The sequence below is a fragment of the Podarcis pityusensis genome (assembly GCF_964106645.2).
Source record: "Podarcis pityusensis genome assembly, chromosome: 14".
NCBI lineage: Eukaryota > Metazoa > Chordata > Lepidosauria > Squamata > Lacertidae > Podarcis > Podarcis pityusensis.
The window spans coordinates 22,232,374-22,253,352 of record NC_138039.1 but is presented as its reverse complement, the minus strand read 5'-3'; the positions used below and the strand labels follow the sequence as shown (position 1 = coordinate 22,253,352).

At 43.0% G+C, this 20,979-nt stretch overlaps 1 protein-coding gene across 2 annotated transcripts in view; it reads left to right on the top strand.

Moving 5' to 3' along the window:
• The first annotated feature begins 12,430 nt into the window (after positions 1-12,430).
• Positions 12,431-20,979, top strand: part of USP7 (ubiquitin specific peptidase 7) — an 81,215-nt gene continuing 72,666 nt past the window's right edge. Inside the window, exons 1-2 of one of the 2 annotated variants that reach the window (XM_080981475.1) lie at positions 12,431-12,576; positions 15,537-15,637. In XM_080981475.1, coding sequence (XP_080837601.1) covers positions 15,571-15,637 — 67 coding nt within the window. In that variant the 5' untranslated portion in view covers positions 12,431-12,576; positions 15,537-15,570. The remainder of the gene's footprint in view (positions 12,577-15,536; positions 15,638-20,979) is intronic. The other variant, XM_080981476.1, reaches the window with a different exon arrangement.

Sequence of the window (20,979 nt, the reverse complement as noted above, 5' to 3'; positions counted from 1 at the left end):
CAATACCCTTTTCTTCATTGTATTGGGGGGTTGCAGTAGACTTGGCGTTTCCCACAGCTACATTGTGGTGTGGTGGTTAAGAGCGGTAGACTCGTAATCTGGTGAACCGGGTTTGCATCTCCGCTCCTCCACATGCAGTCACCTTGGGCCAGTCACACTTCTTTGAAATCTCTCAGCCCCACTCACATCACAGAGTGTTTGTTATGGGGGAGGAAGGGAAAGGAGAATGTTAGCCACTTTGAGACTCCTTCAGGTAGTGATAAAGTGGGATATCAAATCCAAACTCCTCCTCCTCCTCCTCTTCTTCTTCTTCTTCTTCTTCTTCTTCTTCTTCTTCTTCTTCAAGTGTTTTATCCGACCCTTCAACTGAAGCGTCTGCCAGTGCTAAGGCTGTCTGTGACCTCAGACTTATGATTTAAAAGATATGGCACAAAAGGAAAATGGATGAGGAGGGAGGGAAAAGCAAACTCAAGTGCTATATCTTAGCTACAAGACCAGCTGTAACAAGCCAATTTGGGAAGAGGCTAGAGGGAGCCAAGACTTCCTGGTCTTTCAGCAGAGCAGAAGGAGCAGCTCTCCATTTCCATCTCTTCCTTCTCTGGCAGCCTGATGGAAAACCTGCTGTAGTTGACAGTTGAGGGAAGATACAGTTGAAAAAAGTGCATGGCTTCTCCCAAACAAACATGGGAACTGTGGTTTGTTAAGGGTGCTGAAAATTGTAGGTCTGTCTTTGGAGGAAACCATGACCGTTGTATATTATCTTAATTCTACTAGTGTTTGATTACATTTTAATCATTGTCTTTTTATGTCTTTAGTTTGTTCTGGGGGAAAAGGTGAGATATAGTAATAATAATAATAATAATAATAATAATAATAATAATAGTAATGATGATGCACACCTTCCGGAGAGTACCATCACTTAATTGTAGCTATGGCAACCTAGCTCATTCTTTGAGATGTTGATGAGAGCACTTCTATGGCCAGCTAAGGCCGTTGTCTCACAAAGAAACTTGTCTGAGCAGTTCAGCAGCCTCTACTACTAGATCCAGGACCAAGGATACCATCCAAACTGACCTTCCAGACCAATAATTATTATTATTATTATTATTATTATTATTATTTATTTATATCCCTCCCTCCCCAGCCGAAGCTGGGCTCAGAGTGGCCAACAACAATAAAAGGAACACAGTTCACATAAAATCACAATCAATTGAAATGCATTCTAAAATCAATTCAAAATCAAATTAATGGCAACCATTGGGCTAGAGTTCTGTGAGGATTAACAGTATCTTTTTCCAGCAAGTCGTCACCATGTTTGTTTATTACAAACCAAGAGCACCCGCCACAACACAGTTCTCGTTTCCTCTTCCTCTGCAAGCATAGAGATACCATGGTGTCAGGGAACTGCCATCGGAGCTAGAGGCGGAGGGAAGGCTCCAGAGGGATGCAGGAGAGGGTCCCAGTAGGGAGAGAGGCAGCCCATCTGCTGGGGAAGGAAATCAGCGTAACACCAGTGGAGAAGGGGGGCAGATGGGGGGATCGGAGAGGAGGCTCCAAGACTCCTCGCCAGAGACCAGCGGAGAGAGTACGGGTACTCCGCTGCCCACACCCTCCCTGCGCAGAAGACTTCTGCGCAGGGAGAGTAGGAGGAGACTTGGCGTCAAACAACTTTTATGCTGGAAAAGGTTCAAGAAACGCCCACTGACGGATTCTGCCAGCGACTGAGACAGTCACGATGCTGGAGGCTGTTCAGTCAGAAAGGGTTTAACCAGGTAACCTCGCCAGCAGTGGCGGCAACTTACGCACGAACAACCCCTAAATCCATTACACATGGTCTCCCACGGCAGGTGAACTTCCAAGCAAATTCTCCCTGGCACTCCACAAGGATCTGGCAAAGGGTTACCTCTGGGCATAATAATTTCCCTTTCCGTCAACAAGAGTGTTCAAGGCACAGCACATGCACCACCTCATTGTAACCCATTACAACAACCCTGTAATGTAGATCTGCATTAATATCCCCATATTGCATTTTTGAGGGAGAAGTGGGGGGAACTGAGAAACAAGTGATCAAGCAAACAATGTAACCCATTGCAAGTTCTAACTCAGCACTTCCTGGGTCACACTGTGATCTCTTAGACACTATGGCACCCCAGCTCCCATAGACAGCACTAATTTTTGGAGTGGGCGTGGTTACATAGGAAACTGCCTTATCCAGAATCAGACCATTGTTCCATCAAACTCAGTACTGTCTACACCGACTGGCAGCTGCTCTTGAGGGTTGCAGCTGAGGAATAATCCTATACTTGGAGAGGGCAGGGATTGAAGCTGGGACCTTTGCATGTAAATCAGACACGCTACTAACAGAGCTGCGGCCCTCACTTGGCTTGGGGAAGGTCCTTCGGCGGCTCCCCTTTAATCCAGAAGATGCAGGGCTTGGAACTGAGAATTCTGCCGCCCTGCCTTTGACCTCACTGGGTGCCTCTGGCAAAGTAAGAACAGAAGTGTTAAGGCAGGAGATTTGGCAGGGGTCAGCAAACCTTTTCAGCAGGGGGCCGGTCCACTGTCCCTCAGACCTTGTGGGGGGCCGGACTATATTTTTTTGGGGTGGAATGAACGAATTCCTATACCCCACAAACAACCCAGAGATGCATTTTAAATAAAAGCACACATTCTACTCAAGTAAAAACACCAGGCAGGCCCCACAAATAACCCAGAGATGCATTTTAAATAAAAGGACACATTCTACTCATGTAAAAACATGCTGATTCCCGGACCGTCCACGGGCCGGATTGAGAAGGCGATTGGGCCTGATCCAGCCCCCGGGCCTTAGTTTGCCTACCCATGCTTTAGGGTGTGTTACCACCCAGCCATCCCTTGGCAGACTTACCAAGATGTAAAGTGCCAAGTGCAAGCAAGTCCTTAAAATGGAAATAGGGAAAAGGAAGAGGGAGGTTCTGCCATATATCCACCAGAGGGCATCCTTATATCCCCAAGTAAAAACTACAGTGGCAAATCACAAATTGTTAAATATTGTTATAGGCGCTGGCAGGCTGGGGAGGGTGGGTGTGTACAAGAAGTATTTCATGTGTCACTCACCTTGAACACATGTGCATGCATTTGGGGGCCATAAAGTGGGAGTGCTGAGCTGCTCCTGACATCTAATGCAACTTGTGCATACAGGTAAGGTATTCAGTATATCATACCCTCCACCATTTCTCAGATGAAAATAGGGGTGTCTTATTCCATAATAACAATATTAATATCAACAATTTTACTATTTATACCCTGCCCATCTGACTGGGTTGCCCCAGCAACTCAGGGTGGCTTTCACCATATATAAAAACATAATAAAACATTCAATGTTAAAAAAACCCGTTCCCTGTAAAGGGCTGCCTTCAAATGTCTTCTAAATGTTGTATAGTTACTTATCTCCTTGGTTCAGGGGTCACATAACTCCATACCTTCCAACATTTTTCTGATGAAAATAGGGACATCTTAAGGAAAAGCGGTACATTCCGGGATCAAATTAGAAACCAGGACGGCTTCTGTAAATCTGGGACTGTCCCTGGAAAATAGGGACACTTGAAGGGTCTGGTATATTCCCGGGGGAAAGGAATGTTTTTAGGCAGAGGGAAACATTCCCTGACAGGGAACTTTTGGGGACTGTGTGGCAGTGGTGGGTGTGGCCAGTGGTAAAGGTGGGTGGAGCAACAGAGGTCACTTTTACTTTTTTAAAAAACAATGGGCTACATTTCAGTTGCTTAAAAGCCAGAGATTTCTACATCCACCCAATCCTCACACCCATCCAGGGAAGCAAGAGGCATTATTACAGTTCAATGACAAATTCCAGTCAGGCAAAAGCACTTGCCGAGGATGAGGAGCAGGGCTTGTGAGGGGCGTGGCCTAAAAGTGTATCGGGGGCCAGGTAGAGTCCGCAAGGGCCACATTCAGCCCACAAGAGCAAACAACTGTACACTCTTTATTAGAAGCGAGGGATTTCCAAATACAGAGAAAATTTTGCATATTTTTATTTCATAAAGTTTATGTACGGCTTAATTGGTTTTTTATATTAAAAAAACCCTCCAAGTGGTTAAAAAAAACCCCAATGAGATCACCAGTTAAAAAATGGTTTAAAAAGTGAAAGATTTATACGCTCTGAAGAGAAACCAGGAGGCAGAGTTGTGGGAAGTCCTAAAGAAATAAGATATAAATTCGGGAGTTTTTATACAGAATTATATCAAGGGAAATTTAGATGAAATGCAAAAATATGTAGAGGACAGTGGAGTATCTGATAAATGACAATTTTGAATGCACCAGTGACAACGATGGAATTACAGCAAGCAATTTCACAGGCAAAACTTTTGAAAGTACCAGGACCTGATGGCCTTTCAGCAATATGTTATAAGAAGTTGCAGGATTATCTAATACAACCATTAAAGTGTTGGGATACTGCCAGGGAGATAGCGTCCATCTGAGCCCCAAGCCGGCTGCCGGACGTCCATCGATCTCTGTAGCCACGCAGATCCAGCAATTAGCGACACGAAGCCTTGGAAATTGACTGCCACATTCCAGACTCGTGCACATCCTTTATCAGCAGAAACACAGCCAAAAAGCTTGCACCGCAGAAGAGCAGAAGAGCATATTTACAGACTTTATTTAGCGTTGAACAGAACAAAGAAAAACATGACCGTTCTGCGTCAGCATCTCTGCCCGACTGAAATCGAAAGGAAACAGCAAGCATAAACATCCTGTGAACAGGACATGCGCAGACTCTGTTACTCACAAAGCCTGCTCCCTTTTAAGGTGGAACGGAAATATCCCAACATCCTCCCCCTTTCCGTGTAACCTGTAGTACCTGTGGTTCAACCCAATTGCAACCTTTGTACATAAACCTTAAGTTGTTCTCTGTTAACAACCTTAGACAACAGATCAGCAGGAATTTCATTTCCTGGCATGTAGGACACCTGAATCAGTCCTTTCTGAATACACTCCCTTGCACGATGTAGCTTAATCTGCAAGTACTTGGTTCTTTGCTTGCAACTCTCGGAGTTCAGCAAAGCCAAACAAGATCTATTGTCTTGATACACTTGTACAGGACATTTCACAGAAACCCCGATGTCCTTAAACAGTTGCATCAACCATTCACAATCCATGAGTGAAAATGACAGGGCATTGAGTTCTGCTTCACAGGAACTTAGGCTCACTGTCGTCTGCTTCTTGCACAACCAGTCAAACAGGCAGTGGTTGTACATGTAGCATACTCCAGAAGTGCTTGTACCATCCGTGGTGTCACTTCCAAAACTTGCATCAGCAAAGATTTCAAGACCTCCAGTCTTCTGACTGGTGAACCTCAGCCTGTAGTGCATAGTCCCTTTCAAATAGCGGGCTATGCGCTTCAGAGCTTTCCAATCCTGAACTGTAGGATTGTTGGCATGTCTGCTAAGCAGATTACAGCTTACAGCTATGTCAGGTCTTGAACATCTGGCAATGAAATTCAGCTTGCCTAGAATGCATCTGTACAGCGTTGTGTCAGAAAACGCTTCAGCAGTACTGTCTACCTGGTAACCTGTCACCATCGGTGTGTCTGCTGGGTTTGCATCAACCAAATTCAACCTGGTTAACACATCAGCAATTTTCTGTGTTTGGTGTACCAGAAAATTACCTGTTTGGTCCTTCTCCACCTGCAGAGAAAGAGAGTTGGATACCTCACCAAGATCCTTCATGTCAAAGTGCTCCTTCAGCTGAGCTAGGGTGCTTTGGTAGAAAGCCTGATTCTTCCAAAACATCAGAAGATTATCAACAAAACATAAACAATACAGTTTGTTTTGCCCCTCCTCCTTGACAAACACACATGGATCAGCTTTGCCCTGGTGAAAACCTAGAGAAAGCAACGTCTCAGTGAGTTTTGTGTTCCAACACCTGGCACTCTGCTTGAGACCATATAAGGATTTCCGCAGTTTACAGACCATTCTCTTCTGTATCTCCATCCCATCAGGTGGAAGCATAAACAGCTCCTCGTTCAAAATCCCGTACAAAAAAGCTGTATTAATGTCATGATGGGAAACATGCAGTTTCTCCTCCGCAGCGACCTTGAGCATCAGCCGAATGCTCTCATATTTGACTGTGGGTGAGTAGGTCTCGTGGTAATCCTGTCCTGGTACCTGTGAAAAACCTCTGGCAACCAATCTGGCTTTGTGTCTGACTACCTTGCCATTCTGGTCTGTTTTGGCCTTGAAGACCCATTTGCTGCCAACCAGTCTCATTCCTGGGACTACCGGTACCAGTTCCCAAGTTTGGTTCCTGTTCAAGGAATCAACTTCAGCCTTCATGGCATTAAGCCAAGGCTCAGCATCTTTAGAGGTTAACTCCTGAACCTCTTTGAAGCTTGAAGGTTCCCACACCTTCTCTGAGCTACTAAGAACAGCAGTTGCTGTCTTAGCAAACTCATCAGCATACCTCTTTGGAGGTCTGCCTTTGGTCGCCCTTTCAGACCTACGTACTAGACGCAAGTCTTCTGGACTCATCTCCTCCTTCTTAGGAGAAAATTGACCAATGGTGAACAGTGGTTCTTCCAGTTCATTGTCAGACGCATCAGATGGTCTGACTGAGGCCTTTGCGCTCTGGTAGTCTGCTGTGTCATCACTGTCACTGACACCAGCAGCAGCACCGCCCACTGAACTGGAATCCGAACTCTGATCATCATCATCATCCTCATCATCATCATCATCCTCATCCTCAGCAGCTTCCTCAGCTTTAGCTGCTTGCTTGACATCACCTTCATCCTCCTCTGGGTAACTCTGGAAAATTCCCACATTTTCCCCCCACTTAGGATTGTACTCAACACTCCTTGTGAACTTAATGGACTTAGAGTTAGTCATCCATACCCTGTATGCACCTTTTTCGTACCCCATGAACAAACCATGTGCCCCACGCTTCCCAAGCTTGTTGGTTTGTGGGGAGTGTACCCACATGTCAGAACCAAAGATTCTCATGTGTTTGGTGTTGGGTTTCTTGCCAAACATCTTCTCATAGGGGGTACAGCCAATGGGTGATGACAATCTGCGATTAAAACTGTAAACAAAATTCCCCAAAGCTTCCCCCCAAAACTTATCAGGGAGATTGGCATCATGCAACAAGGTTTTCATTCCTTGCAGCAATGTCTGATTTGCTCGCTCCGCAAGCCCATTCATCCATGGCGATCTGGGCGTTGACATGTCATGCTGGATTCCCTTCTCAGTCAGGAAAGCTTCAAACTGCTGAGAAGTGAACTCCCCGCCTCGATCGGTAAACAAACAACCGATACGTTTGCCGTGGGCATTCTCCAACCAAGCACAGAATGCCTTAAACTTCGGAAACGCTTGCGATTTCTGTTCGAGCAAAAACACATGAATGTACCTGGAAAAAGAATCAATTAGAACCATGAAGTACCTTGCTCCCCCTAAAGAGGGCGTAAGTGGACCAACCAGGTCCGCATGCACTAGCTGGTAGGGCTTGGAAGCCTGCCTGCTAGATTCCTTGCCTTTTGGAGCAACCTTCACCTTGTTCTCTGCACAAGATACACATTTCATGTGAAATTTACAGGGTTTGATGTTCAAACCCTCAACCACCTCTGGCATCTTGGCCAGTGCCTTCCAAGAGAGATGACCAAACTTTCGATGTGCATCATGAATGCATCCTGCATGATGAACTTTGTTAGTTTGTGCAACACAACAAGAATCAGCATTAGATACAACAGCAGTGTCCTCATAAGTTATATGGAACAAACCATCCATAAACTTTGCATGCAAATAGTCCTCTTTGCCTTTACTGATGACACAGACGCTCCTCTTGAAGGATATCTGAAAACCACGCCCAGTAAGCTGTGGGACACTTAGCAAATTGCTTGCTGCGCCTGGTACATAAAGTACACCGCTGATGGTTGTGTGCAAACTTGCAAGTTTCACAGTCCCTTCTCCTGCGATTTGCAACGTCCTTCCGTCAGCCAGGTGGATCTCACCTTCTTGAGGCTTGAAGGAGATGAACAGGTGGCGATCCTTCGTGACGTGGCGGCTCGCACCTGAATCGATAATAAATCTGCCTTTGGCTGTTGGAGCAGTCTTTTCAGCAAGCAAACCCTTGTTTTCCTTCGGCGTGGGCCTTTTCAGTTTGCCCCCCTGCTGCTCCTGGCCACCAGACGTGCCTTTAGCCTTTGGTGAAGCAGTGCCAGCAAACATAGCCTTGTTTTCCACTGGCGTGGGCTTTTGCAGCTTGCCCCCCTGCTTCTGGTCAGCAGACGTGCCTTTAGCCTTTGGTGAAGCAGTGCCAGCAAACACATCTTTGTTTTTCCCTGGCGCGGGCTCTTCACCCTCCCTCTGCTTCTGGCCATCTGCAGGCATCTGTCTTTGTTTACCTCTGGCCTTCCGGCCTCTGCAAAGACGATGACCTTGGTTCCCACGAGAAACAGAGCTCTCAGCTGCCGACTCCTTGGCTCCCCCTGGAGGCTGGAATGCTGCCTGGGATGACGTGACGGTCAGCTCCCCCTGCAGCTTGCAACCGGTGCCCTCAGCATCCCTGCATTCACTCGCATTCTGGGAAACAGCTAGGACCTCCGATGCAGTCAAATTCTGGGCTGGGATGACTGGCTTGTGAGCTTTCATCAAAGCATTCCACATGCCACGTGCAGTCAGATTGCCAGCTAGCGTCTTTATCTCCTCCAGAGAGACGGACAAGACGATTATGTCAATCGCCTTCGAATTAGCGGCCCTCCATCTATCTGTCAGAGGAACTGGAGGGGCTTCAGACACAGTATGCCACACTCCAAACTGACGCAGCAAAGATTCACACCATTTTGCCCAGGTTTCATAATTGTGCCGATTTAACTTTGGGCACTCCTCAGCCTGAGAAGCTTGGAAAAACTCCATTTCAGCTTTTCCTTTGAGCCGGGAGTCTCTTTATGCCTTCAAAGACTTCTTATCTTGGCAGCTCATTAATCACGAACTCTCTGGCTTGGCTCCCAGAGCCATTAATCTGCCGGAGTTCCAAAAGCTCCTTCCGAGGTAAACAGAGAAAAACCTCTCTTTCTCTTTTGACATACCTCTCAGACGCAGTCTGTTGCAGCTTTACTCTCCTGTAGGTGCTGTGAATCTGGGCCCATAACCTTGTTGTTGGGATACTGCCAGGGAGATAGCGTCCATCTGAGCCCCAAGCCGGCTGCTGGACGTCCATCGATCTCTGTAGCCACGCAGATCCAGCAATTAGCGACACGAAGCCTTGGAAATTGACTGCCACATTCCAGGCTCGTGCACATCCTTTATCAGCAGAAACACAGCCAAAAAGCTTGCACCGCAGAAGAGCAGAAGAGCATATTTACAGACTTTATTTAGCGTTGAACAGAACAAAGAAAAACATGACCGTTCTGCGTCAGCATCTCTGCCCGACTGAAATCGAAAGGAAACAGCAAGCATAAACATCCTGTGAACAGGACATGCGCAGACTCTGTTACTCACAAAGCCTGCTCCCTTTTAAGGTGGAACGGAAATACTTTTGAAAGTACCAGGACCTGATGGCCTTTCAGCAATATGTTATAAGAAGTTGCAGGATTATCTAATACAACCATTAAAGGACATTATGAATATGATTTTAAATACAGGTGAGCTGCCAGAATCCTGGAACACTACTTATATAAATTTGATTTCTAAACAAGACAGGGATCCTGAGCAGCTAAAAAATTATCAACCTATATCTTTGTTGAACAATGATGATAAACTTTTTGCAAACATATTAGCAAATAAGTTGAAACTGGTATTAAAAGAGGTAATCTACCATGACCAGGCCAGATTTTTGCCAAGCAGACAAATGAAATATAATATTAGAAATGTAATTGAGATATTAGAATACTTACAAGTGAGAAACCAAAAACAAGCAGCTTTAATGTTTTTAGACACTGAGAAAGCATTTGATAATGTTTCCTGGGATTTTTTATTTACAGTTTTGGAATATATGAGTTGTGGAGACACTTTTATAAAAGGAGTCAAGGCAACATATGCTGACCAGTCAGCTAAGTTGATAGTAAATAATGTCCTGGTTGAGAATTGTAAAATAACTAAAGGAACAATATAAGGCTGTGCATTGTCACCTTTTTTATAATAGTTTTAGAAGTATTGGTGCAAAGAATAATATGTAATCAAGATATTAAAGGCATATGAGTGGGACAAAGACAATATAAATTAAAAGCATTTGCAGACAACGTGGTGATATCTGTGGAAGAACCAAAAGAGTCAATTCCAAAAGTATTACAAGATATAAAAAAAAATGGTGAGGTAGCAGGTCTTAAGATTAGTAAATATAAAACCAAACTCTTGGTTAAAAATATAAATGATGAGAGTAAAAATTAATTTCAAGATGTATCTGCATTAAAGATCAAAGGAAAGGTTAAGTACCGTATTTAGCTGTATGGGTAACTACAAACAATATAAATTTGTATAAAGATAATTATTTTAAAAACTTGGGAAGATATTAAAGGAAATTTGGAACAGAATGAATTGACTATAAAACAGAGTATTGACTATAAAAATGAATGCATTACCAATAATATTATTTCTGTTTCAATCAATTCCGGTGACTGGCAAGGCAGATTGTTTAAACACATGGCAGGCAAAAAGATATTTCTAAATATATTTGGCAAGGGGAAAAAACAAAAATAAAATATAAAATATTGATAGCTGCAAAAGAGAGAGGAGGTTTTTCCCTGCCGGATATGAGACTATACTATGAGGCATCCTATCTTTGTCGGTTGAAGGATGACATTAGAGAATTCACATACAGTGGATGCTCGGGTTGCGAATGTGATCTGTGCGGAAGGCACGTTCGCAACCCACAGCGTTCGCAACCTGCAGCGCTGCGTCTGTGCATGCAGGTGTCGTGATTCGACGCTTCTGTGCATGCACAAAGTGTGATTTAGCACTTAGGTGCATGCGCCGAAACCCGGAAGTAACCCGTTCCGGTACTTCCACGTTCGGCGCGGTGCACAACCCAAAAACACACAACCTGAAGCGTCTGTAACCTGAGGTATGACTGTATTCTAGACTCAGAAGGTCATGATAATATTTTTCGTTGACACGCTTATTGATGGTATGAAAAAGTAAAAGTACATAAAGGATTTAGCAATCATATAATTAGGAAAAAATTGTATAGAGTATGGGATAGATACAAAAAAAAGGGGATAGAAACATCACTTAGGCTCTCACCATTGGAAGCTATAGCAGTAAAGAAAAAGTATATGATAGAATGGTGAACAACTTATAGAAATTTATTAAAAGAGAGGAGAGTATAAATTAGAAGAATTTAAGGAATTATCAGGAAAATTAACAACACAGATACAATATCATCATTTGAATGATTTAAGAAAGATAGGATATGAGGGTTTGGGGAACAAATATCACAACTGGAGAAAGACCTGCTGGAATGTAATGTAAAAGTGCTGTCTAAAATGTATAAAATATTATTGGAATGGGAGACAAAGGATGAGCAAGTTAGATCCTCAATGATACATTGGGCAATAGATATTAGTCATAATATAGACATGGAAGCATGGGAATGATTGTGGAATATGGATATAAAATTTACAGCATGTTATGCTCTAAGAGAAAATTACAGCATATGAAAATGATATATCGATGGTATCTAACACTGAGTAAATTAGCAAAAATGTATTAATCTAAATAAAATAAGTGTTGGAAAGGTAAAGAGAAAGAAGGTTCTTTTTATCATATGTGGTGGTCTTGTAGTAAGGTTAACGCTTACTGGGGAATGATATATAATGAATTGAAAAGGATGTTTACAATAATGTTTGTAAAAAACCCCAGAAGCTTTCCTTTTTGGAATTATAGGGACAGAACTACCCAACAGTAAATACCTCATAACAGAGACCTGTGAGAACTGTAGTTCTCTGAGAGGGATGGGGTCCCCTAACAACTCTCAGCACCCTCAGCAAAACTACAGTTCCCAAGGACTCTTTGGGGGAAGCCGTGGCTGTTTATAGTAGTATGATACTGCTTTAAGCGTACAGTGCCGATGCGACCTAGGACTCAACAGCCAGTCTGGTTGGATTCCACATGTAGAATCTGGGGATGCCACCTTATCCTTCATTTCAGGCAGCAAAATGTGCTGGAGTGGCCCCATGAATGTGAAAGTATTCAGTGAATAATGGCCGGGAAATATCTAGCAAATTTTAGACTTCACAGTTTGCAAGGGAGAATTCTAAGGAGGAAGGTTTCATGAGCCATTTCTTCCTATTCTGACCCCCTGGATGCTACAGTACATGCATGCATGCACACACACACATGCACATATCCACCCTATTGTCTGTTGCCATGCTCAGCATTCTGTTTACCACACTTTCCCTTTCTTAGCTGTGCCACAGCCAATGGGGAGGCAGGGCTGTGCGCTGAACATTCCGCCACATTTGTGCTGATTCCAATTTCAGAACACTGGTGGCTCACTCACCTGGGTACCTTTTCCAACTCACTTCAGCCAGCACCGAGACAGCAGTTGTAGAGGATCCTTGGCCCCACAGCCTCCCAAGTCTTTATATTCCAGGTACATGTAGACCATCAAGTCAAAGCTCTAGGGCAGGGATGGGAAACTCCAGCTCCCATCAGCCCCAGCAAGAATGGTCCATGGTCTGGGATGGTGGGAGTTGTAGTCTAACAGCGATTGGAGGCTAAGCATCCAGGCATTACACAAATTGAAATGTACAGGGCTGAGGAGCCTTTTTTTAGCATGAAGGCCACATCTTCTGAGCAGACTTCTGGGGGCCACATGCTGGTGGTGGGTAGGACCAGAGGCAAAAGTGGAAGTGGCAATGGATGTAAAATTTTACTTTTGTTCAGTAGGCTAGTTTCTATGCATTACGCATCCCTCTCTACCCTTCATCCAGTTTCAGTGGAGGCTGGTCTAATAATAATAATAATAATAATAATAATAATAATAATAATAATATATTATTTGTACTCCACCAATCTGGCTGGGCTTCCCCAGCCACTCTGGGCAGCTTCCAACAAAGATTAAAAAACATTAAAATGTCACACATTAAAAACTTCCCTGAACAGGGCTGCCTTAAGATGTCTTCTGAATGTCAGGTAGTTGTTTATCGCTTTGACATCTGATGGGAGGGTGTTCCACAGGGTGGGTGCCACTACTGAAAAGGCCCTCTGCCTGGTTCCCTGTAGCTTTGCTTCTTGCAGTGAGGGAACCGCCAGAAGGCCCTCAGTGCTGGACCTCAGTGTCTGGGCAGAACAATGGGGATGGAGACGCTCCTTCAGGTACACTGGGCCGAGGCCGTTTAGGCCTTTAAAGGTCAACACCAACACTTTGAATTGTGCTCGGAAATGTACTGGGAGCCAATGTAGGTCTTTCAGGACCGGTGTTATATTGTCTCGGCAGCTGCCCCTAGTCACTAGTCTAGCTGCCGCGTTCTGGACTAGTTGTAGTTTCCAGGTCACCTTCAAAGGTAGCCCCACATAGAGCGCATTGCAGTAGTCCAAGCGGAAGATAACCAGAGCATGCATTAAGGTAAACTGGGCACAGGAGGAACAGCCTGCCTTCCGTCCTCATTTTCCTTCTTGCTCACAATTAGTCCCAGGAGTGGCTGCCTGTGTCAGCTTCCTCCTCCTTACAATCCCTCTGCACCATAAATTTAAAGCAATATTATACCACTTTAAACAGTCACAACTTTCCCCAAAGATTCCTGGGAACTGTAGTTTGGTTAGAGTACTGAGAGTCACTAGGGGATCCCCTATTCTCTGCACAGAATTTCCAGAGTGCTTTAATTGTCAATTCCTTTCTCTCAAGGAACTCTGAGAATTGTAACTCTGTGGGTGAAATAGGGATCTCCTAAGGCCTCTCTGCACCCCTGAAAATACTACAGTGCCTGGCATTCTTTACAAGAAGCCATGACTTACTGAAGTTGAATGATTCTGTTCTAAATGCATAGTGTAGATGAGGCCTTAGTCTCAGTGCCATCCTGATAGAATTGAGCAGGGAGGAAGATGGGGACAAAGCTAGATTTAGCTGGTCCTGCTTGCAATTGGCTCTGGGTCTACTTGCTGTTGGGTTCCTTGCCTTCGGCCCCACCAGCCGCAACTGCCAAGTTTAGCAATTTTATGCGAGAGTCCCCTTTTAAAGATGCTGTCTGATCAAAGGACAGTAGAAACAAGAGCGTATTTCTGGACATAAATACTTTTAACACCATAACACCATGTGACGTCAACCCAGAAAGATAAACTGTATCTCTGATAACACTCAACTACATATTCCATCCTCAGTGTTCTGTAACTGCCACCTTGGCTAGAATGCCCTTTGATTCACATCCACATGGCTGAATAAGGCAAAAGCCAAAACATTTTACTTTAAGACTTCAATCTCTTTCTTAATTTATTTAATTTAATCTATTTATATTACACACAAAAAATTCCTGTCAAGATGAAATTGGTTAAGACTAACCATGAAAGTCAGAGTAAAAACTCGCTTAGAATGCCTGCTGAATAATAATTACTTTTATCACAAATGAGACCACGCAAATACTTTCCTTTCCTAAATTTTAAATGGGTCTTTGAGACTTCAAGGAAAATTGGATGGAGGCTAATTTAGATTGTTGTTGTTGTTGTTGTTGATGATGATGATGATGATGATGATGCGCTGGCTTTTATGTTTCTTGGATGGAATTGGATATTTTGTGTTGGGTTTATGGATTGATATTCATACATGGTTGTAAACTTTGAGGGACAACCTAAAAGCCAAAAACAAACCAACAAAGCGCTCCAAAGCTGGAGCCAGTTTGGTTACTATTCCTTCAGCCTTTTTTTTTTCAATGGTTTCTCAAACATGTATTAAATATAAAATTTCAGCTTTCAAATACAGAAGACCCTAAAGATTGGCTGTAGCTTATTGGCATGCAGAAGGTCTGTGTTCTATCCCTGGAATCTCCAGGTGGGACTGGAAAGCCTCCTGAAAGTCCATGTCAGTCTGTGTAGACCAGGCATAGGCAAACTCGGCCCTCCAGATGTTTTGGGACTACAGTTCCCATCATCCTTGACCACTGGTCCTGCTAGATAGGGATCATGGGAGTTATAGGCCAAAAACATCTGGAGGGCCGAGTTTGCCTATGCCTGGTGTAGACAATATTGAGCTAGATGGACTGACTCAGTTGAAGGTAGCTTCCCATGTATCTACTTTAGGGAATATGTGGATGCTCTGACACCTGAGGCCACTCTGATAGAAAAGTATCATTTGTTTCATATCATGCCTTTCCTCCCAAAGGAGCCCAGGGCAGTATTTGATACTGGATTATCAGGTTTATCAAATCTGAAATATTCCACCAACATCAGAAAGGTACATTGCAAACACCACCATCTCCTCCTCCTCATGCTCTGCAAAGCATCACGGACATCAAAGGTGCTATGTGAATAAGACCTTCACAGTAATTCATACTGGGGAAAATTGAGAAAAAGAAACTCCATTTTAGTACATGTTCTGTATTTTGTTTTTAAATATTGCAGGGGAATTTGTGGAGGACAAGGTTATTACATACTCATGTTTGGGAAGTTAATCCATTCAGCCCTTTCTGCAGACGACTGGGACCTTAGGAGGCTATTCTCAAGTAAGTCATGCATGATGAAAGACTTCCACAAAGAATCCTGGGAACTGTAGTTTGGTGAAGGTATTGGAGATCACTAGGCTCCCATTCCAAAATAAGGGAAGAGAAGCAATGACTGTTAAACCAGTTCAATTATTATTGTTTATTATATAGTTTAAATCTACGGAATAGAGATATACCCTCACAGTCCCAAGAAATTAAGAAAATGAAGACTGGTTTCCAAGACCCAGTGCCTTTTCTTTCTAAAAAAAATGTTTAGGGGTACTCTCATTTTCCTACTCATATTGAAATACTGCTCCTCAATGAGGCCAAACTTAGATTCACGAAATGTTTTGGAGTATGCGTCCCTCTGCATCCCCCCAGAAAAAAGCGCTGCCAAGACCCATGGGGGAAAAGCCAGATTTTGAAGGTTTATAAAACATTCATTCCATCCCTCTGGTTCCATTGTGTTACGATAATAAGCAAGGTGTAAATTTATTTCAGTTTAAACAATTTCATTTAAAAAACAGAATAGCAATAAACAAAAAGCCCTTGAGTACTAGATTAGCTTAGAAATATGCTATGACTAGGTTGCCCACAAAGGCAAAAAAATTCAGGCGACATATTTATGGTGACATCAAGTGAGGCAAATTGCACTTTTGGCTTCAGAAGAGCTATCAGTGAAATAATGTAACATCTGCCTTTCAATCAAGTCTAATGTAAACAAATCTGCATACTGACAAAACCAAAACATAGCCAGCTTTTTAAGATACCGAGGATTGTAGAATTCAATCTACAGTTACCACATACAGTATATTTTTTGAAAGATAGATATATTAAGTACTGTATGCAATGACACACCAGAAACAGTGCAATTTTACTCCTTGAAACTGATCACCAGTTACTCAGTTACAGAGCAATCCTTACACGCAGTTACTTGAAAGTTACTCACATTGAAATCAGTAAAACACTTTCTAGCAATCCCAGTTAGGATCGGATTGATTAATCTACCAGTTAACACTTGCAGCCCTAATCCTCACGACAATAAAAAGCAGCAGGAATATGCTAAAGTGCTCTTTTTAAATGACATTTTCCCCATGAGTTGAAAAAAATTGTCATTAAGTAATTCAAAAACATAGATTTGTCTATAGCTTGGACAATTCCAGGTTGATTTTAGGGAGAAATTTCATTGGTTTCAAAAAGTGTAAATTTTAGGTGCAAAATTATGTAAGAATTTGAGAGTCCATCTTAACAACTCATATTTCAGAAGTTGTTCCTTGCTGTGACTATTCTGTATTAATGGATTTTAATGCAACACTTCAGCATTTGTAAAATTCAAATTCTAGTGAAAAGAAAAATAATTTTGAAGGTCTTTGGGTTCTGGACAATTAATATTTTCAGAATGCACAATGTTGGCTGCCCTTGTAAATCTTTGCAATGAAACTGAAATTCTGGAATAATCTACAATCTGTTTATCAATGTGAATAAGGTATTTATAACAGAGTGTGACAGAAGTGCTCAAAGGCTATATTTGTAGAGGGAAATTGGGGGGTCAAAACCAGAATAACTGGGGGGAAATCACTTTAGACCAAACAGCATTATTTGGGGAACAGGAGGCACCAGAATCAGGAAGAAGCAGCCCCAAGCCTTGTTATTTCCAGCAAGTGGAAGGCACAAGAGGAAGACCTTATATACAGTGGCCTTCTAGACCAATCCCTAACCACAACCTGCAGAAGTGACAGAGTTTCAGGGATTGCTTACTCATGAGCTGCACAATGTGTCTAGGGGGATGTAGAATCAAACTATGTCGTTGCTCTTTGGTCCAGACCCAGATTTTTTGGCGCCATTGTTTTTAAGGACTGGGGCGCATCCATGTCCTTTTCTGAGAGCTCCATGGGTTGTTCAGCAGGTCTCCTCTTTGAAGGCATCTCAAGAGGATCCTCAATACTAGTACCGGAGGGCACTGCTTGTTCCTCAAGGTCCTTGACCTGGTGTGTGTGTGTGTCTGGGTCATCCTCTGTGGACTCCTGTGTATGGTACCAGGTCAGGACTAGGGCATGCCAAACATCCCCATTAAACCCTTGATAAATATTTGCATTAAAACAAAAAATACCTTTGTTAAGATTATCTTCTTCACATGGAAACGTTAAGTGCTTAATCTCAAATGATGCCTTGCTAGGAACAATCAGACTTTAGATACAAACAGCTAGCCAGAAGAATGGGGTTGGATCCAGTGTTAAGTCATACCCAGAGTAGACGCCTTGAAATTAGTAGATATGAATAACCTATTCCTATCAATGTCAGTGGGTTTACTTTGAGTAAAACTTAGTTGGCTATGTCCTACTGGGAGTATCCAAGTAGATGCATAAGGCCCCAATCCACTTTCTCCCCTCTGAATCTGTCAAGTGAGAGCTGTGTGTTCCCAAAATTCAGAAGTAAGGTGTGTGGGTACCACAGAATCTTTTCCAGAGAGGCATTAACTATTTAACTCTTTTCTTGGGAATATTTACTGACTCTTACATTGCTATCCTTTAGGCACCAGGAATTGTCCCCAACCAATTTCCACTCAGAGCCCACAGAAACTACTAGACTTAAATTAGTCATGTCCATTCATTTAAATGGGTCTTCTTTGAGTAGAACTTAGCTGGAGACAACTTCATGTAAAGTCTAGAGTGTCTGCATTTAAAAATAATAATTATTGGTTCTAGGTGTTGTTTTAAGCTTGCTGCTGCTTGTTTTGCCTTTTGTAGTTTTTACTGTATTCTAGTTTTTATTCTGCTTTTGCTATGTAAACTGTATTGGGGGTACTTGTCAAAAAGCTTGACAAATAAAGCTTGTAAATAAGAGAAGCATCAAAGCTGGAGTGCCACCACCAAGAAGGATCTCCCCAGAGCTGCTGCTGATCAAGCCTCAAAGGCAAGAAAGTCCCTGGCTGATGCTAATGGGTGGACTTGTCTACAGCAGCGTAGGTGTCCTCTTAGGTGACCAGACCCCAAGCTGTTTAGGCTTTGTACACCAGTACAAGTACCTTGAGACGGTCCCCGATAATCACCTACCTGCAGCATTTTGTGCTAGTTGCTGCTTCCACACCTACCAATGTTGTTCAGGTGTGGGGCATCTTTGGCCCTCCAGATGTTGCTGAACTACAGCCCCCATAAGCTGCACCACACATGGTCAGTGGCCAGGGGTGATGGGAGCCATAGTTCAGCAGTATCTGGAGCCTTGTTCTAGAGAAACTTTGATTAATCCAACACAGAATGTCTTATGCAGAAGTATATACTCAGAATCACTTAACTGAGATTATTTGACTGTTAAGAGATCCCGAGTATGCATTATTGTAAACTGAAGACACATCAATATGCTATGGGGATTCTAATAAAATGAGAGAACTGATTCTACAAGGCTGAAGGCACAATCTCAGTTCAAGTGACACCCTACCACAGTCCCCAGAAGTATAGTCAATGCATAAGCAGGCTGATGCCAACTAAGATTCCTTCTCTATGGCAATGTCCCATTTATGGAATGTCCTCTCTTCTGATATATGGATGACACCAACATTTATTAGTTTCTATCGCCAGCCAAAGACCTATTTATTTGACATTCCCAATAGCTAGTTTTTCCAATTTTGTCATTGCTGTACCAGTTGCTGTTCTGTTACTGCCCTTGCTTTATGGTATTACCGTTGAATATTGTTGTTGATAAGGTTTTAGATTGCTTTACTGTACCCCATCCTGAAAGCACTTGCATTGAAAGGCAGGCTAAAAATATCTGCAAATAAAAATAAATTCACCGAAGGCAGTAAGAAAAAAACGACGATTTGGAAATGGCTCTTGGTGTTTAACCTCAAACTCAAGTATTTTAATTCATTGGCTCATTCAGTGTCTATTCCATGACCTTCAAGGTTTACAGGAGCAGCTGTAAAGGTGCTGTTAATTTAAAAAAATGAAAATGGGGAGGAGAGTATGCTGGAAGCTATGGAGTAGAAACTGCAACTCTCTGCAGCTGTTCCTTTGCCCAAGATCATCAACATCACCTTCTCACAAGCACTGGCTGTTTGCCACAGGGTTCTTTCAGATTTTAGCAAAGCTATCACTTTGGGGGGTTTTGTGTGTGAGGGGTTGCACAACCTTTCATGACACAGAAGTCTGTGGCTTTTTCTCCATCAAATCTATAGTAAAACGTATGCATGAATGCTAGGGGTCCACAGATCTTAGCTCAACTTGGTAACCAGCCAGATTTGTTTGTGTCATGATCCTACCCTCCCTTTCAAGAAGGAGAGAACGGGGGTCTTCTGGCATTCCCCTGAGCTCAAGACCCAGTACAACTGTCAATAGCAAGCTCCTTCCCTTCTTTCGCAAAAAAAGAGGAGGAGGGGAATCCCCATAGGGCCAAGCTCAGATATTCAAAGTGAAGCATGAAGTCTTCCAACAGCTCTCCAAGTAACTCTGAGATTCAGCGCGGAATCAGGAGAAAGGTCCTTGCATTTCTCTTGTGCTTCTGAAGCCAGCCTGGTATTGCAAAGTTCTCACATTCTTCCAGGCCTAAGAGGCCAGGGGCTCTCCTTGAAGTGGGATGTGGTAGGGTTGGCCTGTGGTCTAAGGCACTGGATTTAAGCTCATCATTCTGATTGCATATGGATGGTGTTAGTGGTAGAAAACATGCTCTACACACATTAAAGTCCCAGGTTCAATCCCTGGTGTCTCCACAGAAGGCTGGAAAAAACTCGTCTGAAATCCTGACAAGCTGTTGCCAGCTAATATAGACAATAGATGGACAAATTTTCTGACTCTCTATAAAGCAGCTTCTTTTCTATTTGTGCAAAAGTTGTCCTCACCAGCAGTGACATGGCAAGTGTATTTGTGAATCCTTGCTAAAGGATTACGGCTATTTCTTCCCATGAGCTCTCTGGAACTGCATCAGATGTTAAATTCTGTTGCGAGATTTCTGAGACCTGTTCCACAGAATTATGAAGCTGAAGATTATAAATTATCTGTGGCACTTTCACAGCGCATATCTACTCAGAAGGAAGCTGGGGCTTACCTAACAGTTAAGCCTCATTCAACCAGTGCAGGTTTCTTCTGAGTTGGAATGCAAACCATTGCATTGTTAAAATGAGCTGTCATCTCTGCCTGCTGCAATCCCTATCTATAATATCTCATTTTGTTCAACCTCTCTTTTTCCTTACTTCCCCAGTTCTCCTTACTCTTCCCTGTTCTACCTGATAAAAAAAAATAGGGGGCAGCACATGTGCTGTTTTTTCATGTTTCTTAGTCTTGAGCACCATAAAGATCAACAAATTTAAAGATCAATCAGTTTCCCCATCCAGAATTCACTCCGTCCACTCTAGTCCATGCGTTTTTTGCAAT